The 24463-nt window shown below is 36.4% G+C and overlaps 1 protein-coding gene across 16 annotated transcripts; it reads left to right on the top strand.

Annotated features, from left to right (window-relative positions):
* The first annotated feature begins 2978 nt into the window (after positions 1-2978).
* LOC123535477 (zinc finger protein 600-like) lies at positions 2979-23552 on the top strand. Of its 16 annotated transcripts, none has more exons than XM_053519768.1 (5): positions 3541-6941; positions 7349-12941; positions 14864-14905; positions 18773-18854; positions 19804-23552. In XM_053519768.1, exon 2 carries the CDS (start codon positions 8181-8183, stop codon positions 9171-9173), a length of 993 nt encoding a protein of 330 aa, XP_053375743.1. In that variant the 5' UTR covers positions 3541-6941; positions 7349-8180; the 3' UTR covers positions 9174-12941; positions 14864-14905; positions 18773-18854; positions 19804-23552. The 16 variants fall into 14 exon arrangements, with proteins under 16 accessions (XP_045174104.2, XP_045174103.2, XP_053375732.1 ...); XM_045318169.2 differs by lacking the exons at positions 3541-6941; positions 7349-12941 and adding an exon at positions 2979-3530 and having other exon boundaries at positions 19804-21285; positions 21849-23552; XM_045318168.2 differs by lacking the exons at positions 3541-6941; positions 7349-12941 and adding an exon at positions 2979-3530 and having other exon boundaries at positions 19804-21451; positions 21849-23552.
* Positions 23553-24463: the final 911 nt, after the last annotated feature.

Here is a 24463-nt window from a genome sequence, read left to right as displayed (position 1 = left end):
TTCTGTCTTTATTATTTGGTAAGTAATAACTTTTTTAATGTTAAATAAATCATTTCATTAATTTTTCGGTATAATAAAATAGAAGTAATGTATTTCTGAGAGGGTGATCCCTCGAAATAACTCTATCCGTGACTAATATTTTTCAATGCGACAATTGTAAGTTACTGTAGAGAAAGAGTTTAGTATTTAAAATGTAAATGTATAATAAAATGTTGACGAAAATGGGCTTAAAATCCTAAAAGGCCACAACAGGAAATAATTCTTCCCGGCTAATTCTGACTTTTAAGTTGGTCGGGACTTTGATATGCACAGTCAAACTTTTCCTGGCACCGCAGCATGAAAATGAACCTGGTAGTCATTTTATAACTTTACTTCATTCAAAAACATTTCAGGAACATTTTCAGAAAATAAGATACATACTGAGTGGCGAACGATCAGTAAAATGTTTAATAAAAAGTACTATATTATGTTTTTCATTACGCCGCTTTTGTGTGTAACATGTATTCAGGTATACACGGGAAACAATAAAGATCTGAAAGAAATCGAAAATGGCTAACAAAATAAGAATATAATTAAAATAAAATTTATGCTGTTGTAAACTTTTTATGGTGATTAACTTATTTTTCCCTTAGATACAAGCATTTGTATGTAAAAAATGAGTGTGCAATAGCTGCGCGTGAAAATATAGGGTAGGAGAAAATTAAGACAATACCGCGAAAACGAAGGAGACCCCTGTTTATTTTTCGCTCATATTACAACAATTCAATTTTTTTTATCATAATTGTATTTGTGAAAAAAAGAACACACTACTTAGTCATTCCATTTGAAAACATATAGGTTTCAATGGGCCTGTTATTCCAAATGAAACATAAAATTACTTTTTGGATATAATGGACAACCCAAAAAATAAATTAATCTCCGTAAAAACAGAAACGTGACAACTATATATATTTAGGGTTGAGCTAAAATGTGATTTCTCGACGCGATTTGCGTAAGAAGTACGAATTTTACCTTTTCAATACAATGTAATATCGGGTGAAGATCAACTTTTACTATTTTATGAAGGATGCAACTTGTTTTTGGAAAATCCCGCTCATTACACTTTCTTTACCGTAAAGTTGAAAAAATATGTAAGGTTAAAACTTTTCTGAGATGCTTTATGGATTTGGCCACACATGGGCAGTTTAACAAACCATTTTACGAGAATCATAAAGAAATAGTACAAACCAAAAAAAAAAAAAAAATTTCAATTAAATGTGGAATGAAAATTTATGTAGAATTTGAAAGGAAAAAACAACAGTCCTAGTTCAACATGTATTACTTGTATCTCGCATTGGTTTGAGAAATTATGATTTGAGTAGAACTTATTGTCGGGCTCAAACGATTCTTCTGTTGTTATGTATCAAAAATGCCGAGCACTAGCAAACGTACTAAAAGGGCATTCTGTATACAATAATATATCAAATCAACCTAAATAAATTGCAAAGTTTTGCAAGATATGTCTAACTATTGAAGTTTAATCTTGAAGTATCTAAATGCATAATCTGAAAGTGTAGAGCATTGGTAAATATCCAAACGAACCTTAACAAGTTTTTACTTGGTCTTTTTTTCACGAAACAGTGTGAATCGTTCTATATATTGAGTGCAGTTAAATGGTAATTTTATTCCCATTTAAAAGATTTCTTTTTCGCGTCGAGTTTTGGTTCACCAACTAATGTGAAATACACTCGATGACTGCTTCCTGGAAACTAACCAGTACTCGCACCGAAAGAAGGAACTGTTGGAGTCACGGTCAAAATCCGCTGACGGGATTCGACCCCGCGACCTCCGGATTACGAGACATCTGTACAAAAATGAAAAAAAGGTAAAATTTGTATCTCGATTCTACTCTATATAGTTTTGAACTAATTTGAATATAACTTAAGTAAGTCAGTTTATTCGGAGATTACTTGCAAACTTGAAAAAAAAAAAAAAAAATAAATAAAAAAGATGTTAAAACATCATAGCAACCTGCCGAATATGAAATCTACTATCGAAAGTGCAAAGACTATGCCACAAACTGCAATGTACCACAATATATTCAATGAGTGACTTTCATCGTACGTCAATTCAGTCGACTATGTTCAAGAGATACTCAGAATACTGCGTGAACAAATCTATCTCAGTATTTGTTTCTACAGTATATATTTATACAGGAATATTAAAAAAAAAATATGGGGTACCGTGTGTAAAACTTTTCAATATTCAACGCTGCATTCTTCGTGCGTAATCGGTATCCCTACCTATCCTAAATGTTTTATGGTCTTTGAGATTTTTTAAAAAACTTTTAATAAAAAGTTTTAAAAAACTGCTCATTCTATTCTTTAAATTTTGTCGGTGATATTAGAAATTATTCGTATTCATTTTTTTTTTTGGACATAAAAATAATTTCCGTAAAGTCTCATTGAACAGAAAAGTATAAAAAAAACCTGCCTATTTACTACCTAACTTTTAGGCATGTTATCGGACACAAAATTATTTAGGCTTTGGGAATGCACAGGTGAAACAAAAGCTCTTTGAGGCCCGAGAGGAATTTCTTTCTTCGAAATATAACAACTTTTTGGACAAAACGTGGTTATAAAATAGTATATAATGATAACGATACAAAATTTCGGGAACTAATTAGAAGTCTCATCAAAACAACGCCATGTATAACGACTTCCTGTGTACAAGTTTACAAATTATATTAAGACGTTTTTGCCAGAAAGAACACGCATTCTTAACCCATTCATCAAAGAAGTTCCTCGCGGGCATCATAAAGTTCAGTGTTTTTTATACTAAATTCTAAATATGTAAGTTGATATCGACACGATATCATTCGCAATTATATTAGCCTTCCGTCCGTAAGTTTCCGGTGGTTTCCGTACAATCGGAATCGGCTATTTCCGTGGTTAGGGCCGGGCAGGGCCGGGTTTTATTAATAACCGGGTGACGTCATTTGTAAACATGGGATTTCCCTACTTTTTTTTTCTTAGAGCTCTGAACATGAACATTTTAATAATTTAGTGCACAAACATAATATTTGGTAAAAATTTGGATCCAAATAAATAAAATGAACCGGTTTCAACAGGATACATACCATCAAAGTGAGTCTTGACCAGGATTTGTGGAAATGAAAAGGAAAAGACATTGAAATTTGACAGCCAGTTTTGACAGTTCAGAAATTTAGAAGTGACAGCTATTTTCAGTGTATTTAAGGACTTTAAAAGTATCTACATTTGAAAATTCATCAGTTTTATTGATAGAAATGTATTTTTACAGCAGTTACCAGTTGTGTTTTTGTGTTTTATACATTTTTGACCGTGTATTTTAAACATTTACTGTTTTTTTCGGTTGAATTTTGTCACAGTAATAATTCCACTGTGTACCCTTCCTTGAACTGTTTGAAATTGAGAATCATACTACAAAGATGACCGGTCCACTGTACTTCACAGAATTCACAGCAGAGTAACAACTGGAACAAGGGTTACATTTCACTTAGCATGGTGTTGGTGAGCAAATCTAACCTTTACTAACATTTCATCTATTCATCATTTATTAAATCTACTGGCCTTTATTTAGAAAGATCTTTTAAAGAGCATATTTGTATAGAGTGGTGGAACCTATGCTCACGGTATTTTGTACATATATAATCTTTTTAAGAAGCAAGAAAAAATTATTATTTCGATTTGGCTATGCAAAAACATAAAGTTATCCTCCTTTTATTGAAACATATTGTTGATGTGTGTCATCACGGGACTTAGTCGTCTTGTGAGCTATTGACACGGCATACGTGAAAAGGTGAAAATTCGCCCTGAAGGGAACCTGTGCTGGCGGTATGTTATATCGATTAAACTAAGGGCGAAACAAAATTCAGCAGGCTAAAAATGAACAAACAAGCATATGCGAATATAATATTTAGAACATTACTCATTTATTATGTGAAAAACAAAAGAAATGAGGATAAAATTTAGTATGTACCTCTATGTGTATATTTCCCTTACAGAAATGGAGTCGCTATTAGAACAAAGCTTAAAAACGTATGATAATGTTATTTAAAAACAGAATGTTCAAGTATTAAAGATTCAAACAACGACAGTGATTAACTCACTAATGTTTTCTACACTTCTTTTGTGTGTAGGAAATTTACTCCTCCCTACATCTCTGAAAGAACCATTTGGACTTTGTCAAAATACTAAGATCAACATCGATCTTTTCATGGTTCGAAAGGCACTCGTAGTGTAGCCAGGCGTCACATTCATCACATCTTGCTCTTAAATGTATCTTATATCTGAATGTAATGCATGATTTCTAAAAAACTAACTTTAGTTGAGCGATTTTGACATATTTGTGTGAGATTTGTGCGACGGATATAGATTGCGTAAAATGTATCGGCTGCTGTATACGTCACGTGAGCGGCACGCGCGGCTATCGCTACGTTTGTTGTAAAGGCATTTCACCACTGGTCGGTGTTGAACATAGCATGATGAAATATTTTTATCAGTGCTTCTGCAGAGAGTGTATTTATTGAAATACTGCGAGCATAGGAATACCGCGAGCATAGGTTCCACCACTCTACATAGCCTGTTGAAAGCCGGCTTATTGGTAGCCAGACGGGTATTCCTGTAAATCCCTGAAATATGTGAAATTTATTTGTGTGTGTATCCCATTTATCATCCATGATGGTGTCTGACTGAAAAAAAAAAATTAAGGAAAAATCTGGCTCTTTTCCTTTATATTTTGGATTCTGTAAAATCATACCTTTAAGTAGCAGTTAGACAGAATGGTAGTGTTTAGTATTAGATCATAGGCTAGTTTTGTGCTTTGAAATTTAGCGGTAATAACAAACTTCAGTTGGTGAATTTGTGGTATGTTGTACACTTGGTGAAGAATTTCATTGGTAAAGGGGACAGGCAGTACCAAATTCATATTCAAAGAAAATATATTTGGTATTTTTGAAGGAACAGTTTTGTTTGCTTGAACAAGGTAGCCACTTGTTATATTTTTTATGTTAGATTTACTTTGAAAAAGTAATTCTGACATAAGTATTGAGAAATATTTGAGCTACAGAGTGTTGCAAAACCTGAATTTTCGGAATTTTAGTACAATTGTCACTTTTTGTGAAAAGTGAAAGAGTGCGGTCATAACTCTGGATTGACGGTTATTTTTCTGAAGAAAAGAAGTTACATTGAAGCTGTGTGTGCAGTAGGTGTTCAAGAATGAACAAGGAGAGGTAACTTGAAATTTGAAATTGTATGAAATAAAATAAATTTCATAGTGTTGTGTTGCTTTATCAAAATTTTCTGAAACTTATTCAAAGAATTGAATTTACAGGTGTTGTACTATTGCGATAGTATATATATTTGTAGATTCTTATCCAGTATTTCCAAAATTTTTTTTAAGAAATGTATGGTGTACATTGTGGACATCTATGCAAATTCTGATTTTCAGGTTTGAATACCTTGTGTTCATGTTTTGAAAAAGGAATAGCACTTGTTTGTGTCCTTCATATTATATGGTGTACAATAGTTGCCATTGTGAAACAATAAATGTATAGTGTAGTGTTTTGACCATTTCAGTTGTGTATATGATTTCTTAGTACTCTCAAGTGATTGATACTACGGAAGCTGTGAATAACCACGGAAACTTTTGAAATTTAGGTTCATGTGTTACAGTGTCCGTTATAGTATGGTGTACCAGTAAAGATATTGGTGTACCTGTTGATAAACCTGAATTTTATGTAACGTGTTTTCAATTTTGAAAAAAAAAATTGAAATATATTTTTAGAAATTTTGTATGGTATCTTAGAGTAACCATTTCAGCTCTACAGTGTATGGTGTACCAGTAAAGACATAGGTGTACCTGTTGATAAACACGAATTTTATGTAACAAGTTTTCAATTTTGAAAAAAAATATTTTAAATATATTTTTAGAAATTTTGTATGGTGTTTTAGAGTAACCATTTTAGCTCTACAGTGTACGGTGTACCAGTGCAGACATTAATTGTCAGGGTTCTAGCCAGGCTATTATCGCCTGTCGCGTGCGACATGCCTTCAGGCTTTGAGTTGTATATTCGACATCCCTTTTTTCCCCCGTCATCCCTTAATTGCTAAAGCGACATGTCTTAAACGCATTCCAATAACACCTCGATTAATCCGATAGTGTATTGGAAAGTTTACCACGTGCTCACCCGATAGTTCAGGTAAAGCGATGTCAGTTAAGATATACGATAAACCAATGACAGCTTCCTATGTAGAAACGTGTGACGTAAATTTCATCATAGCTCCGCCTTTAAATCCTTTGACAGACGGTATCTTGTGATGTGTATACATGAAAGTGTTTTAAGATTTTTTATGTTATCAGAAATGACAGATGACTTTCAACAATTATTGTCCGAATGTTTTTCGCAATCAAGAAAAGACAATGGAAGGTACTAAGTCAAAAATTGTGCAACACGTTAAAATGATTTTGATCAATTCTCGGCGTAATATTAATGTTTTTCTCATGTATGAATTGTGTTTTCTCGGGTGGAATATCGAAAAGACCATCATGAATGCCAGAATTAATGTTTTCTGTCGTCACTTTCAAAATAGAACTTGTAGAGAAAAGTTTGAAATATTGTGGATGTATTACGTAATAACTGATAATGCCTGGAAATAAACGTAAATCAGAGAGTGGGACATTGTTAAATATGAACTATTTCAAGAAGAACAGTTATAGTGACTCGGTAATAGAGGAGAGGAGACAGTGAGATGTGAAAAGCGAGACGAATCTGTGAATGACATTCTTCCTGGACCAGGTACACCAGAGAAAACGGTCACAAATTCAGAATCCCACCCAGCCACGCTGGATGACCAAAGGAAATCAGGCATTGATCCAAAATGGAAACAAGCGTTTCCCTGGATGACAGTTCTCAGAGAACGGTAATTTAAATAATTTTAAAGTAATCCCAAAAACACTGAACGGTCTATTGAATGTATCATATCATATGTTTCAAGCGATCTGTGAACGTATTAAAAAAAAGTGCAAACTATCCGTTGTTAAACAAATAAGAAGACCACATTTTATATTTCAAATCTGATTCCTTTGGGGAAAAAATATTGGACATGCATACTTAGAAAATAGGGAGGAAGAGTTGATGACTAACTAGAAATTAAGTTGTCATGGCTTTACACACAGGGCTATGTTTTATGTGTTTGTGTCTTTTTTTTTTAGATATAAGTTCTTGAAATTCATTAAAAAACCCATTTAGATCTCTTTTCATAGCAGTGACGGTCGGGATCCCTTTGGCTATGCAAAAAACAAAATTGTTTTAAATTCTTTATTTCAGGCCAAGGTATGTTGTGTTCAGTATGTGTAAAGCACCAGAGAAGGCCAAAGAAGTGTACTTCAATAAGGCGATCATCTTTAGTAAATCATAAGGACTCAGACTCGCACAAGAAAGCAGTGGTATTTGACATTGCAGAAGCAAAAACAGGTGGGGGGACCGAGGCTAGTTTTGTGAGGGAAGAAAACGTGAACCGTGAGGCAATTACAGCATCTATGACACTGCTTTACTTTCCTTGATGGAGGAAATTCCCCACACCACCAAGCACAAACCTTTAGTTGATGTAGCTAAGACATTATGAGTGGATGTTCTAAATAGTTTGGAGAAGGGGGATAACACCAAGTACACAAAATTGATAAGTTTACGTTGTCATTCAGCAAATAAATTCCACAGGAACAGAAGACTGAAACTTTTAATGTGCAGTGCTAAAACTGTGTCGTTGTAAGTAAAATAAATAGTGAACATTTTCAGAAACTTAAAATGGTTAGGTTTACATTGTCATTCAGCAAATAAACTCCGGAGGAATTTTTTATGACACGTACATTATCTCTATTTGTTCTTGTTGAGCATGTAAATGATGCTTATTAAACATTGAAAATAACACTGTGTTTTTCACTCTGAAATGCACCAGAATGCACCAAAAGAGTTGCAGTAATACAAAATTTTCTGATGACAAGAAGGATGGTACTTTAAACTTGAAAGGGCCTCTATCGAAGGGCAGATAGACAGCCATGGTAGTATTAGCCCTAGTTCTGTGTCCTTTGTTGGACATTCAAATGAGACAGTTATTATTGTAAATGGTAAGAGAGTGGGAGCATTAATTGATACAGGGTCAATGGTTACTACGCTTTCCCAATCTAGTTTCTCTTCTCTTGTACCTAAACCACAGTTACATGCTTTGTCTGATTTTAGCCTTGATATTACAGGGGCTAATGGTTCCAAGGTACATTATGTTGGGTATAGTGTATTAGACATTTCCATCCCTGATGTTGATCTCTCTCCATTTTCAGTCCCAGTGTTGATTGTCCCAGATACAAGGTATTCTTCTGTCCCCATGATAGTGGGTACAAATGTTGTCACTCATGTAAGGTCTTCAGGTGTTTCAGGTTTTCCTGCTGCATTGCAAAATGCCTTTGCTTCTCTGGCCGGAGATCATATTGTACCAGTTACATCCATGAATGAGAAAGTTATTGTCGTGAAACCCTTCGAGACTACAACCATTACCAGAAATGCATGGTCAGAAGGAAACATGACTGCAGGTGTAACAGAAGCGAATGATTCCTGTACTTTGAACATCTGTCTGAGACTTGTTAAAGTCACTCCCGGTACTTCTTTTTCTAGGATACCGATGCGTATTTGTAACATTACGGCACAGCTGTTGTCTATTTTTCTGAGGTCTACACTTTGTAATCTCCAGGATGTCGCGGTGGTTCGAACCATTGATCCTTTGGAAGGTCATACTTCCAAGAGTCACAACCAAGAAAAATCTCTTGATGATCTTGGTATTTCTATTCCTTTTGATACTCTTTCAAAAGGTCAACGTGATCAGGCTAGAACTTTTATCAGTAATTGGAAACACATTTTTTCTTCAGGTCCTACTGATCTAGGTTGTACCAACTTGGTCGAGCATGAGATTAAACTCTCTGATCCCACTCCTTTTAAAGAACCATATCGCAGGATACCGCCAGGCATGTTCGAGGAAGTTAGAGAACACTTGAAGGACATGTTGGAAGCAGATGCCATCAGACCATCACAGAGTCCCGTTTCTTCCAATATAGTCTTAGTCCGGAAGAAGGACGGCTTTCTACGGTTCTGTATCGACTACTGAAAATTGAACAATCGAACCATTAAAGATGCCTACGCCTTACCCCGGATTGAGGAAACTATTGATTCTTTGGTTTGTTCTCACTTCTTTTCCAAACTTGACCTACGCGTTGGTTATTGGCAGGTTGCCATGAAGGAAGAGGACAAGAAGAAAACTGCTTTCCAGGTTGGGCCTTTAGGTTTTTCGAATGTAACCACATGGGATTTGGACTTACAAATGCACCAGCCACTTTCCAACATCTAATGGAGCGCTGCGTGGGCGAGCTCACCTTAAAGACTGTCTTATCTATCTCGATGATATTATCATCTTTTCTGACACTATTGACTCTCACTTCCGCCGTCTTGAAGCTGTATTCCAACGCTTGGAAAAGGCTGGTTTGAAGCTGAAAGGTTCTAAGTGTGAGTTCTTCCAAACTCCAGTGAAATATCTTGGCCATGTTGTAAGCAGAAATGGAGTCGAGACAGATCCAGACAAGCTCAAAGTTCTTAAGGAGTGGCCAGTCTCTACAAGTATCAAGGAACTTAGAAGCTTTCTGAGTTTTGCTGGGTATTACCGTCGTTTTGTCCCTGGATTTTCCCAGATAGCCAAACCATTAAATGACCTCCTAGTTGGTCACCCTACCAACAAGAAGGCTAAATCGTCCAAACCTGCTGCACCTTGGACATGGGGTCAGAAGCAACAGGATGCTTTCAGATTGTTGATTGACAAACTGACATCACCTCCCGTCTTGGCATATGCTGACTATTCTAAACCTTTTATTTTGAACGTAGATGCCAGTTGCAGTGGTTTAGGTGCAGTTCTCTACCAGGAGCGTAATGGCAAGGAGCGTGTGGTTGCTTACGCCAGCAGAGGGTTACGAGGGAACAAGCGCAATTACCCTGCTCACAAGTTAGAGTTTTTAGCCCTTAAATGGTCCATCTGTGATAAGTTTCATGATTATCTCTATGGCAATTCTGTAAAAGTCCATATAGACAACAAAATAGAGAAAAGTGGAAACTTCACAGGTTGCTCAACACGACAAATACGAAAATGTTGCACCCTTTAACTTACGTCTTTTCAACGGCAAAGTTAGATGCCATGAGTCACAGGTGGTTAGCTGCCTTGTCTGCATATGACATCCAGATCCACTATCGCTCTGGAAAACAGAATTTGGATGCTGATGCTCTTTCCAGGCTTCCCAAACCAGACACCAATGACACTATTTTGTTTTCAGATGCCATCAAAGCTCTTTTGCAGGCTCATTCTTCTGTCTCTGAGGCATTACCTGCAATGGAATGTGTTTCTTTTGCACAACAGGTACTTAGAGATAACCCTCCAGATGACAATTCAGTTGGCACCAGTTTACAAGCAGTTGATTGGAAGGAGGAACAGGCTAAGGATCCTGCCATTTCTAGAGTAATTGAGATTTTCAGGGCCGGTCACAGGTTAACTGAACGCTAGAGAGCAAGTGAACCAATGACTGTTAGAAGGTACTTGCGGGAATGGAATTCTCTGTTTTTTTAAAGACGGTGTTGTTTAAAGGAAAGGCTCTATGAGTGGTTTTGACGTCCATCAGTTGATTTTGCCAGAGTGTTTCTACGATAAAGTTTTCCATGGCCTTCATGATGAAGCTGGACATCAGGGCCGGGATCGAACCATCAGCTTGCTGAAGTCTCGTTTTTATTGGCCCCAAATGGACCAGTTTGTTGAGCACCGTATCCGTAATTGCTCAAGGTGTATTCGCAGGAAAGCTTTAGATAGAAATGCTGCCAAACTTGTTTCTGTCAAGCCCCATTACCCAATGGAACTTGTCTGTATGGACTTCCTTTCTCTTGAGATGTCTTCTGGTGGTTTTGAGAATATTCTAATCATTACCGACCATTTCACTCGTTTTTCTCAGGCTTTACCATCTAAAAACCAGACAGCCCATACTACTGCCAAACTTCTTTTCAACTCTTTCATTTCCCATTATCGTTTTCCTAGTAGACTTCACAGCGACCAAGGGAGGAATTTTGAGAGTGATGTTATCCGAGAACTCTGCAAACTGGCAGGTGTGGAGAAGACGAGGACCACACCATACCACCCTCAAGGGAATGGAGAGGTTCAACGAGACTCTGCTCAACATGCTTGGCACGCTTGAGGAGGAGAAGAAGTCTAACTGGAAGGCACATCTCCCAACCATGGTCCACGCCTTCAACTCAACCAGACATGACTCCACTGGTTTTACCCCTCATTTTCCGATGTTTGGTCGTCATCCCAGGCTAGCCATAGATGCGGTTTTGGGAATTGAGCCAGACAAAGGTGACACCAAAGACAAGTCCAGTTACGTCTCCGGTTTGAAGAGTAGGCTCCATTTCGCCTACAAGTTGGCCTCCAGGGAAGCCAGGAAACAAGGACGTCGACACAAGAAGAGGTATGATCTCCGTGTCAGAGAAGCAAAGTTGGAAGTTGGAGATAGGGTTCTTGTTCATAATGTCGGCATTAGGGGTAAGAATAAGCTTGCCGATAGGTGGGAGAGAGACGTCCATGTAGTCGTTGATCAGCCCAATCCAAATCTCTCGATATATAGTGTGAAACGGGAACATGGCCAAAGTCATCCTAGACTACTCCGTCGCAACCTCCTCCTCCCATTTATGGGTATCCCCTTACAAGTCCCTGCTTCCAAACAAACTACTACTTCCTCTGTAACAAATGTTTCAGGTAATTATGATATTCCAGGCTCTGAACAGCAAGTGCTGGACAATCAGGAACCATATCAACCAACAGATAACGCTGTACTGGATCCATCAAATTGTTCTAACCATGTTTCTTTTTCAGATTCTAATAATACTCAGAAGGACCCTGTTTCAACAATTACTAATAAATACATCATACCTGCTCTTAGGTCTTTGAATCCTGCAGCACAGCCATTTCAGCCAAGGGCAGTCAGAACTAGGGTTAAGCCAAAATGGATGACATCAGATGATTGGCATTTAAGTTAGTTTTAAAATGGAATAGTTCACTTCTTTTTCAGAGTATTTTTACAGTGACCAGGAATGTTTTAATGTTTTATGGATCAGATTTTGGAATTGTGATTTCATGTAAATATATAATGCGTCGACTGATTTTTGTATACATTAGAGTTGACCATGTACATGTATTTTTGGTCATTTTGTGCATCCTTGAATATTTGTATTTATTTATCTGTGTAATGCAAAGATGCATTGCCTGGATAGCCTTAATTTTACAGTAATCTGTTATTAACACTGTATTCACATTAAATAGGTTGAGCTCGCCTATTGTGAAATGTGCTTAACAGCATATTGAAATATATTATGTTCTATGAAATTTTGCACCGAGTGTACAATTATCACAGCTTGTGGGCTGACGTCTGCTTCATTTTTTTTCTTTTTGAGTATTATTACTGCTCTTAAAGGTATAGATTGAAATGAGAATTTAAAATGTCGGGACGACATTTCCCTAAGAGGGGGAGTATGTCGCAGGGTCAGATACCCACTTTATTTTTGTATCTGTATTGTATGATTTATGTATTGTCCTTTTGTGTTGTCAATGTTAAATGTCTTATCATCCCATATTTCCAATATTCCTATACATTTCCAATACATTCATTCATCTGTCATTTTCATTTTCATATTAATTAACCATGGTGACGGGCCTCAAACATATTTGACTTTCCCGCACTCCTACGTCACGCATGCGCACTTCAGTAAATAGAAATACATGGTAGTTGAAGCCATTTTTCTTCTCTTGTCTTACGACAAATTCTTAGTGCCGCTTTGCGTGCCTTTACAGGTAATTGTTGATTTTGTTCATTGTATTATTCATTTGTCTTTCATTTCATATCATATTTGTATTGCATTCGCTTGGAAATATGGAATTATGCACTTCAGTAAATAGAAAAACTTGGTAGTAGCCATTTTTCTTTTCTTGTCTTACGACAGATTCTTAGTACCGCTTTGCGTGCCTTTACAGGCAGATGACCCACATGTACTCTCCAACCCAGGGCGTAAGAACCCAGACTACGACAATTACTTGGCAAAAATATACCCCATGATGAGACGACGTGTCATGCGCAACATCCAGAACCCTAGCTAAAAGGTCAAGGTCACACTTGGAGATCAAATGTCAAATTCAAGTATGAATTTGTCAAGATATTTCTTCTTCATGCATGGAGGCATTTTGATGTAACTTGGCACAAATGTTCAGCACCATGAGGCAGCATTGTTTTTAGAATTACCTCCCTTTGTTGTTACTATAAATAGATTATATTATAACATTTTCATTACTGGCTGTAGGGAGAAATCGAGACAACTTTTCTGTGGTACAACATGCATGTTACATCCAATTTTTAGGTGTATTTTGACCTATCTCTACCTGATAAAGAGTTTCTTGTGGACTTATATTACATAGATTTTTTTTGTTTTGTGTTACGATTAATTTCCCTTTGTTGTTACTATAAATAACTGATATGATAACTTTTTTATAATCGGCCAAAAAATTCCATTATGCAAATTTTAATCCAAGTGTTTTGTTATAACATATGTATGTATAGTACAATATTGTTTATACATCATTGACAGATATCAGTTCGTTATGTTATACGGCAGTAGAGAAATTAGGTGCCTTCCAGTAGGGGACTTTGTATTGCATGGCAATACTTCATTCACTTGTTTGTAACTTAATATTCATTTATTTTCTATTTCATTTTCAGCATACTATGAATTCGAAGAATAATTAAAGCTAAGTCATACTTACCAAAGCATTGGCATCACATCTTATAGTTAAGTTTTTTGATCAAGTCTGGTTTTTGAAAAGGCAGTGGCTAGGATTATGGTACCGTAATCCTAGCCCCCGATTCTAGGATTACGGAAGTTCCGTATTCCTAGACAACCCTATGAGGATAGGCTAGGATTACGGAAATATTTAAGAGGCATCAAATATATGTTAGGAATGCATAAATGATGTTGTAAACTTACATTTTTCCACTTTAAATAGCAGTTTTTCCTTGCCTGTCGTATCGTGTTGATGATTCGCCATTTAGGGTTAACGATACATTAATGGCAGCACTCGCTACTGGGTGTATAAACAGAATAACAGCTGTTAAAAATCTGTAGTCAAATGTTAAAAAAAGAGAGACCCCAAAAATGAAGGAATAAATCAATAAAAAAAGAAGAAAAGAAAAAAAACATAAATAAAAAAGAGAAAAGAAAAAATAGAAAAGAAACAATGAAAATCAAAGAAAAAAATGCAAAATCATTAATATGAAATAATAACATACTCTTAACAAAACAAAATGGGCCTGTAGTCGCCACCATTATATATCGTCACCCAAAATAACGAATTGATAACACAAAATGGTATGACAGGCATGAAAATCGCTATTTTAAGTGAAAAAAGTATGTTTACAACATAATTTATACATGACCTAAAATATATTTGATGCCTCTTAAATACTATCCACTTATTTGGCATTTTTGCACTTAGTCTAGAACCAATACAGAAAAATTAGAAAAGTTACAATCTAGGGCACTTAGAATTGTTTTAATGATTATGAATCCTTTTATGATACCCTATTAACAAAAGTAAATATGTCAACACTACATCTTGACAGGTTACATGCAATAGCAGTTGAAACTTTTAAATGTACAAATGACCTATCCCCGGATTATATTCAATCTCTTGTTAATGTTAAAAAATCTTAATTATGATTTCAGATCAACAAACATACTAGAACTTCCGCACGTGTGGACAACTAGGTATGGCAAAAAATGATGCCATCAGGGTGTGGAACAGCCTGAAAAATGACATGCGTACTGTGGATAAGTATAAGGACTTTGTCAGGCTGGTCCGCACCTGGACAGGCCCCAAGTATATGTGTGCTATGTGTAGCTAGCCAGTGTGCTTGCCCTTTGTTGTCCTGCTTGTGCTTATTTTTTCATCTTTTTGTTTCCGCTTGGTTTGCTCTGCTTTTTATGTTGCGTTTTGTTTTATTTCTCTTAGCCATCTCGCATGAGTGTTAACATATCAGTTACATTTTTGTTTTTCTGCTTAAATAGCTTATGCATAATATGTATGTGTTTTAGCTCACCAGAGCCAAAGGCTCAGGGTGAGCTATTAGGATCAGTCACCGTCCGTCGTCCGTAAACTTTTACTTTAAACGACATCTCCTCATAAACCGCTAGGCCAATTTCATCCAAACTTCATAGGAATGTTCCTTGGGTGAAGCTCTACAAAAATTGTTCAAAAAATTGAATTCCATGCAGAACTCTGGTTGCCATGGCAACCGAAAGGAAAAAACTTTAAAAATCTTCTTATCAAAAACCAGAAGCCATAGAGCTTAGATATTTGGTGTGAAGCATTGCCTAGTGGACCTCTGCCAAATTTGTTCAAATCATGACCCAGGGTCAGAATTGACCCCGCCCCAGGGGTCACTTGATTTTGCATAGGAAAATCTTAGAAAATCTTCTACTCAAAAACCAGAAGCCCAAGAGCTTAGATATTTGACATGTAGCATTGCCTAGTGGACCTCTACTAAAATTGTTCAAATCATGACCCCGCCCCAGGGGTCACTTCATTTTACATAGATTTCTATAGGAAAATCTTCAAAATTTTTTTAAAAAAAATAAACCAGAAGGCCTAGAGCTTAGATATTTGACCTGTAGCATTGCCTAGTGGACCTCTACAAAATTTGTTCAAATCATGATCCCCCCGGGGTCAAAATCGACCCCGCCCCAGGGGACACTTGATTTTACAAAGGTAAATCTTCAAAAATTTTCTAAAAATAAACCAGAAGGCCTAGAGCTTAGATATTTGACATGTAGCATTGTCTAGTGGACTTCTACAAAATTTGTTCAAATCATGACCCCCCGGGGTCAAAATCGACCCCGCCCCATGGGACACTTGATTTTACAAAGGTAAATCTTCAAAAATTTTCTAAAAATAAACCAGAAGGCCTAGATCTTAGATATTTGACATGTAGCATTGCCTAGTAGACCCCCGGGGTCAAATTGACCCCGCCCCATGGGGTTACTTGATTGTACATAGAAAAATCTACAAAAAAATTCTAAAAATAAACCAGAAGGCCTAGAGCTTAGATATTTGACTTGTAGCATTGCCTAGTGGACCTCTACAAAATGTTTTCAAATCTTGACCCCCGGGGTCAAATTGACCCCGCCCCATGAGGTTACTTGATTGTACATAGAAAAATCTACAAAAAATTTCTAAAAATAAACCAGAAGGCATAGAGCTTAGATATTTGACATGTAGCATTGCCTAATGGACCTCTACAAAATTTATTCAAATCTTGACCCCCAGGGTCAAATTGACTCAGCCCCATTGGGTTACTTGATTGTACATAGGGAAATCTTCATAAATTTGCTAAAAATAAACCAGAAGGCCTAGAGCTTAGATATTTAATATGTAATATTGCCTAGCAGACTTCTACAAACTTTATTCAGATCTTGACCCCGGGGATAAAATTGGCCCTGCCCCAGGGGTCACTTGATTTTACATTGGAAAATCGTCAAAAATATTCTAAAAATAAACCAGAAGGCCTAGAGCTTAGATATTTGACATGTAGCATTGCCTAGTGGACCTCTACAAAATGTGTTCATATCATGACCCCGGGGTCAAATTGACCCCGCCCCATGGGGTTACTTGATTGTACAAAGAAAAAACTTCAAAATTTTCTAAAAATAAACCAGAAGGCCTAGAGCTCTACAAATTTTGTTCAAAACATGACCCCCGGGGTCAAAATTGACCCCGCCCCAGGGGTCATTTGATTTTACATAGGAAAATCTTCAAAATTTTTCTAACAATAAACCAGAAAGCCTAGAGATTAGATATTTGACATGTAGCATTGCCTAGTGGACCTCTACAAAATTTGTTCAAATCATGACCCCCAGGGTCAAAATTGACCCCACCCCAGGGGTCACTTGATTTTACATAGGAAAATCTTTATAAATTTGCTAAAAATAAACCAGAAGGCCTAGATCTTAGATATTTGACCAGTAGCATTGCCTAGTAGACTTCTACAAAATTTGTTCAAATCATGACCCCCGGGGTCAAATTGACCCCGCCCCATGGGGTTACTGATTGTACATAGAAAAATATTCAAAATTTTCTAAAAATAAACCAGAAGGCCTAGAGCTTAGATATTTGACATGTAGCATTGCCTAGTGAACCTCTACAAAATTTGTTCAAATCTTGACCCCACACTTTCAAATGACCCAGCCCCAGGGGTTACTTGATTGTATATAGGGAAAACTTCATAAATTTGCTAAAAATAAACCAGAAGGCCTAGATCTTAGATAATTGATATGTAACATTGCCTAGTAGACTTCTACAAACTTTGTTGAAATCATGACCCCCGGGGTAAAATTGGCCCCACCCCAGGGGTTACTTGATTGTACATCGGAAAATCTTCCCAAAAAATTCTAAAAGTCATCAGTTTGAGATATGAAACATGTAGCTCATATTTCTCCGGTGAGCGATCCAGGGTCATCATGACCCTCTTGTTATGCACTTCCACTCTATCTCAGTTATTACTGAATGGATTTGATTTAAACTGAAAATAGTAGTTAAACATCATCACTCACATCATATGACACAAGGGCCATAACTCTTGCACAAGTATTTCCTGAATTATCCCCCTTTTTACTTATTATTACAGGTTAAATTGATGCACTTTCACTCTATCTCAGTTGTTACTGAATGGATTTGATTCAAACTCAAAATAGTTGTCCACCTTATCACCCACATCATACTACACAAGGTCCATAACTCGTAAATGTATTATGCCCCCTTTTGCTCAGAATTTAAGGTTAATTTTGATGCATTTTAACCAATCACAGTTATTACAAAATGGATTTGGTTCAACATGGCACAAGGGACATTACTCTTGCACCAATATTTCATGAATTATGCACCGTTTTTGCTTAGAATTATACTTATTTAATGTTTTGATACACTTGATCCTTACCTATCTTTATTAATACTTTTGGCACAGACTTAAGCTATTATCTGATATCTTCATCCACATTGGAGTCATTAAACACTCCAGTGACACCTCAAGCTTCATCAAATATGCTCAGTTTCAGTATCCAGCATCGAAATAGTTGTGTGTGCTGTCTCCTGTGACAGCTCTTGTTTGCCATCTGCTATAAGACTGTACGTTAATGTGTGTAATACCGTCCGTGGTCCAATTTCTTTAAAATAGTCTCCTTAACCACTATGCTTTTTGCAATCAAACTTCACAGGAATTTTGCCTAGGTGACCCTCTACCAAATTCTGTCATCCGTTCTGTTACGTTCCAAAACATGGCTGCCACTGTTTCGGTTACACTATATGGCTTAACGGAATTTTTTAAAAAGACAAAACAATGCCTCCAGTGGCCGTGTTGGAGGGGTGGTGTGAACTGGACTAGTGCTACATGAACAATTTTAAAAATCATTTTGTCTGAAAGAACTTGTCTGATTTTCAAATAATTTGACAGTCAATTTGGTGTTTTTAGTGTCCTTTTACTGAATTCCTTCAAATCATTGTCTTTTGTTAATGAACATGACCGCCAGGTTTTCCTAACATTGTATTGTATAACAATGTACAGTAATATATTGACTTTTTAGATTGACTATTCAAGAATAGTATACCTGTTATACTCACCCTGTCGTCGGCATCAGCGTCACACATGGGGTTAAAGTTTTGCATGTAAGTACATATTATGGCTTTCATTTTAAGGCACATAACTTTGAAATTTATTTTTTCTTTTTCTAAGTCAGTTACCAACCTCACTGGGTCATGTCCCATAACTCTGACATGTATTTGGAGCAAATTATGCCCCCTTTCAAACTTGAGAAAATTCTGTGTTTTAAGTTTTAACTGAAAGTTACTATCTGCATAACAAATGCAGATATTGAATTGGAACTTCACATGTGCCTTCCGGGTTGTAAAACTAGTTTATTTCATCAAGTCCCATAACTCTGATATTCATTTTGGTCAAATCATGTCCCCTTTTGGACTTAAAACTTCTTGGTAAAGTTTTGCATGCAAGTTACCATCTCTAAAACTAATGCTGATACTGGATTGAAACTCTTAATATATATTTTAACATTTTGGGTAATATTTTCATGCTTCTGAGACAATATTTCAAATACCCGTAGTCGAGCATTGGCTGTCTTATGGACGGCTCTTGTTTGAAAATCTCTCAAACAGTTGATATTATATTAAGATAACAACCATTTTCACTGGATGACACTTAATTCTTTTAAGCCATGTTGATTTATGTCCGCTTAAAGACGGGGCAAGTTTTCTCTAAATAACTGTATTTAAAAAATTTCCCCTTAGAAAATGCTGCCTTAATTTGAAAATGATTTAACACGTATTTATGTATTTGGTGACCGTTTACTAAATTTCTTGAAATCGTTCTGTTTTGTTGAAACATGCCCACCAAGGGACTGGTTTTGTCTTAACTATATGGCTATTCGGAAAATCTTTTCCTCTGAAATCATTGGCAATATTTTAAAATAATTTATATTATTGTAACTTGTTACAAAATTATTCAATCTAGCAGTGTGTTAAGATGAGTGATCTTGGGTTATAATGCCACTCTAGATGTGTTATACATGTACGTTTAACTGTAATATTTGGTCTTTTATAGGTTTTGAAAATGGCAAAACAACTCATTATTTTGATGCCAACTTAGTAGAGCCTATAAAAGGAACAAGAACAGATATGTACAAATACAGATAGCTAGGACATTACTACTGAATACAGAAGAGAATTTGCAGATTATCGATATTCCTTGTGAACGCATTACCAATATAAATCTTTTAAAAAAACTCGAAATTAAACATGTAGGAGATACATGAGAAGAGAAATCTTTTAAAAGTTATTTGAATGTGGATGTATCAAGGATTTGTCCAAACTGACATTGAGCAATAAATGAAGAATTCTTAAGAATCTTGTCACTGCTGTCATGTGAAGAAACACATTAGAATGAGTACAGGAAAAGTACATACTGGAATGAAAAGCTTTCAATGTGATTTTTGTGACTATGCTTCTAATAGAAGCGATAGTCTGAAAATACATAGGAGAATACATACTGGAGAGAAATGCTTTAAATGTGATGTTTGTGACTATGCTTGTAATGAGAGCAATAGACTGAGTAAACATAGGAGAATACATACTGGAGAGAAATGCTTTAAATGTGATGTATGTGACTATACTTGTTATAACGGAGGTAGTCTGAAAATACATAGGAGAATACATAATAGAGAGAAATACTTTAAATGTGATGTTTGTGACTTTGCTTGTAATGACGGTAGTAGTCTGAGCAAACATAAGAGAATACATACCGGAGAGAATGGAGAGAAATGCTTTAAATGTGATGTATGTGACTTTGCTTGTAATCTTGGCAGTAGTCTGAAGAGACATAGGAGAATACATTCTGGAGAGAAATGTTTTAAATGTGATGTTTGTGACTATGCTTGTAATAATGGAAGTTATCTGAAGAGACATAGGAGAATACATACTGGAGAGAAATGTTATAAGTGTGGTATTTGTGACTATGCTTGTAGTGAAAGCAGTAACCTGAAGAGACATAGGAGAATACATACTGGAGAGAAATGCTTTAAATGTGATTTTTGTGACTATGCTTGTAATAAGAGCGGTAGTCTGAAGAGACATAGGAGAATACATACTGGAGAGAAACGCTTTAAATGTGATTTTTGTGACTATGCTTGTAATGAGAGCGGTAGTCTGAAAACACATAAGAGAATACATACTGGAGAGAAATGCTTTAAATGTGATGTTTGTGACTTCGCTTGTAGTGCTGGCAGTAGTCTGAGAAGACATAGGAGAATACATTCTGGAAAGAAATGCTTTAAATGTGATTTTTGTGACTATGCTTGTAATAACGGAAGTTATCTGAAAATACATAAGAGAATACATACTGGAGAGAAATGCTTTATATGTGATGTTTGTGACTTTGCTTATTATGACGGCAGTAGTCTGAAGAGACATAGGAGAATACATTCTGGAGAAAAATTCATTTAATCTGATGTTTGTGACTATGCTTGTAATGCCGGCAGTAGTCTGAAGAGACATTGGAGAATACATACTGGAGAGAAATGCTTCAAATGTGATTTTTATGACTTTGCTTGTAATAATGGAAGTTATCTGAAAATACATAGGAGAATACATACTTGACAGTCAGGGGTTTAACTGTTTTAAGTTATGTAACCTATTTCACTTACTTTCTCGAGCATTTTATAACCTGTATTAGTTATAAAGTATAGTTAACTCGGGTAAGTTATTCAAAAAAGTCTGTTTGCTGTTCTCACAAGGTGACCTTTAAAGTGAAATTAGTAGAAAACTGTGGTTAATCAAATTCTCTTTTAGTCTGAGCATGACCTGATAAGCCTAATTGGGTATTAAGAGTTTTATAGCTTTAAAACTTTTGCGTAAAGCTTTATCAGCCTTGTGTAAAAAAATTTACTGCATAGCTTGAAAGATAAAAGGTCAAGGATTCAGGAAATAATTGCATTAGTCACATTCAAAATGAGGAATTGGCACAGGAGGAGTTTGAAAGTTTAAGCAATAACTCAAATGGTTATAAACTGCGATAACTTGAAATAGTTACACCCCTGACTGCTTGAGAGAAATGCTTTAAATGTGATGTTTGTGACTTTGCTTGTAATGCAGTAGTCTGAAGAGACATGAGAGAATACATACTGGAGAGAAGCTTTAAACTTGATGTTCGTGACTGTGCTTGTAATGCAGTAGTCTGAAGAGACAGGACAGAATACATACTGGAGAGAAGCTTTAAACTTGATGTTCGTGACTATGCTTGTAATGACGGCGGTAGTCTTAAGAGACATGAGAGAATACATACTGGAGAGAAGCTTTAAACTTGATGTTTGTGACTATGCTTGTAATGACGGCGGTAGTCTTAAGAGACATGAGAGAATACATACTGGAGAGAAGCTTTAAACTTGATGTTTGTGACTATGCTTGTAATGACGGCGGTAGTCTTAAGAGACAGGACAGAATACATACTGGAGAGAAGCTTTAAACTTGATGTTTGTGACTATGCTTGTAATGACGGCGGTAGTCTTAAGAGACATGAGAGAATACATACTGGAGAGAAGCTTTAAACTTGATGTTTGTGACTTTGCTTGTAATGCAGTGGTCTTAAGAGACAGGAAAGAATACATACTGGAGAGAAGCTTTAAACTTGATGTTCGTGACTATGCTTGTAATGCAGTAGTCTTAAGAGACAGGAGAGAATACATACTGGAGAGAAGCTTTAAACTTGATGTTTGTGACTTTGCTTGTAATGCGGTAGTCTTAAGAGACAGGAGAGAATACATACTGGAGAGAAGCTTTAAACTTGATGTTCGTGACTTTGCTTGTAATGCGGTAGTCTTAAGAGACAGGAGAGAATACATACTGGAGAGAAGCTTTAAACTTGATGTTCGTGACTTTGCTTGTAATGCGGTAGTCTTAAGAGACAGGAGAGAATACATACTGGAGAGAAGCTTTAAACTTGATGTTCGTGACTTTGCTTGTAATGCGGTAGTCTTAAGAGACAGGAGAGAATACATACTGGAGAGAAGCTTTAAACTTGATGTTCGTGACTTTGCTTGTAATGCGGTAGTCTTAAGAGACAGGAGAGAATACATACTGGAGAGAAGCTTTAAACTTGATGTTTGTGACTTTGCTTGTAATGCAGTAGTCTTAAGAGACAGGAGAGAATACATACTGGAGAGAAGCTTTAAACTTGATGTTCGTGACTATGCTTGTAATGACGGCGGTAGTCTTAAGAGACATGAGAGAATACATACTGGAGAGAAGCTTTAAACTTGATGTTTGTGACTATGCTTGTAATGACGGCGGTAGTCTTAAGAGACATGAGAGAATACCTACTGGAGAGAAGCTTTAAACTTGATGTTTGTGACTTTGCTTGTAATGCAGTAGTCTTAAGAGACAGGAGAGAATACATACTGGAGAGAAACTTTAAACTTGATGTTCGTGACTATGCTTGTAATGACGGCGGTAGTCTTAAGAGACATAGGAGAATACATACTAGAGAGGAAACATTAGATACGGTGTTTGTTAATTTTTTAATTAGAGCGGTAATCTGAAGATACATAAGAGAATACACACTGGATAGAGAAATGTTGTATGTGGTGTTTGTGACTATGCTTGCAAAGCACTAGTTTGAAGTTAAATAAGGAAAAACAAACTAGTACTGCGAAGAAAAGCTTGAAATGTGAAATATATTCTGAAGAAATATAGGAGAATAGATACTGAAGAGAAAAGCTTTAAACATGGTGTTTGGGATTATGCATTGAATTTAAGTTATCATCAAGTAACACATATGAGAATACATGCAGTTGAGAAATGCTTGTGGTTTTTGCATGTAATAGTCGTTTCTTCACTGGAATGATCCTTGGGTGACCCCCTTTCAAATCGCCCAAGCCCGCCTGCTTAGCTCAGTAGGTAGAGCATCGGTCTATTGATCGCGGGGTTGTGAGTTCGATCCTCGGGCGTGGCGTATGTTCTCCGTGACTATTTGATAAACGACATTGTGTTTGAAATCATTAGACCTCCATCTCTGATTCATGTGGGGAAGTTGTCAGTTACTTGCGGAGAACAGGTTTGTACTGGTACAGAATCCAGGAACACTAGTTAGGTTAACGGCCCGCCGTTATATGACTGAAATACTGTTGAAAAACTGCGTTAAACCCAAAACAAACAAACAAACAAATCGCCCAAAGAATTTAATTCAATGCAGAAATCTGGTTGCCATGGCAACCGAAGACAGGAAAAACTTTGAAAATCTTCTCAGAAACTGCTAGCCGGATTTCAAAAATGTATTGAAGAAATGATCTCTAGGTGATCCTCTACCAAAACCGCCTAAGCCATTCTGTTTCGGGAAAAAACATGGCCACCAGTAGGGCGTGGCTTATTTTCCCTATATGGCTATATATAGATCTTCTTCAAAACCATTGGGCAGATTTACACTAAATTCACAGAAATGATCCTCGGCTGGCGCCCAAAAAATTGAAACCCATGCAGACCTCTGGTTGCCATGGCAACAGAAAGAAAGAACTTTAAAAATCTTCTCCAAAACCACAGTTGCTAGGGCTTCGATATTTGGTATGTAGTATCATCTTATGGTCCTGTATCAAGTTAGTTAAAATTATCCCCCTAGTATCAAATTTGACCCTGCTGTTAGGGTCATATGGTTTACATAGACTTATATAGGAAAATCTTGTCGAAAACCACAGTGCTAAGGGCTTTGATATTTTTAC

The sequence above is a fragment of the Mercenaria mercenaria genome, chromosome 12 (genome assembly GCF_021730395.1).
Source record: "Mercenaria mercenaria strain notata chromosome 12, MADL_Memer_1, whole genome shotgun sequence".
Lineage (NCBI taxonomy): Eukaryota > Metazoa > Mollusca > Bivalvia > Venerida > Veneridae > Mercenaria > Mercenaria mercenaria.
Note: the sequence above shows the minus strand (reverse complement) of the source record. Positions and strands in the feature narration are given on the sequence as shown.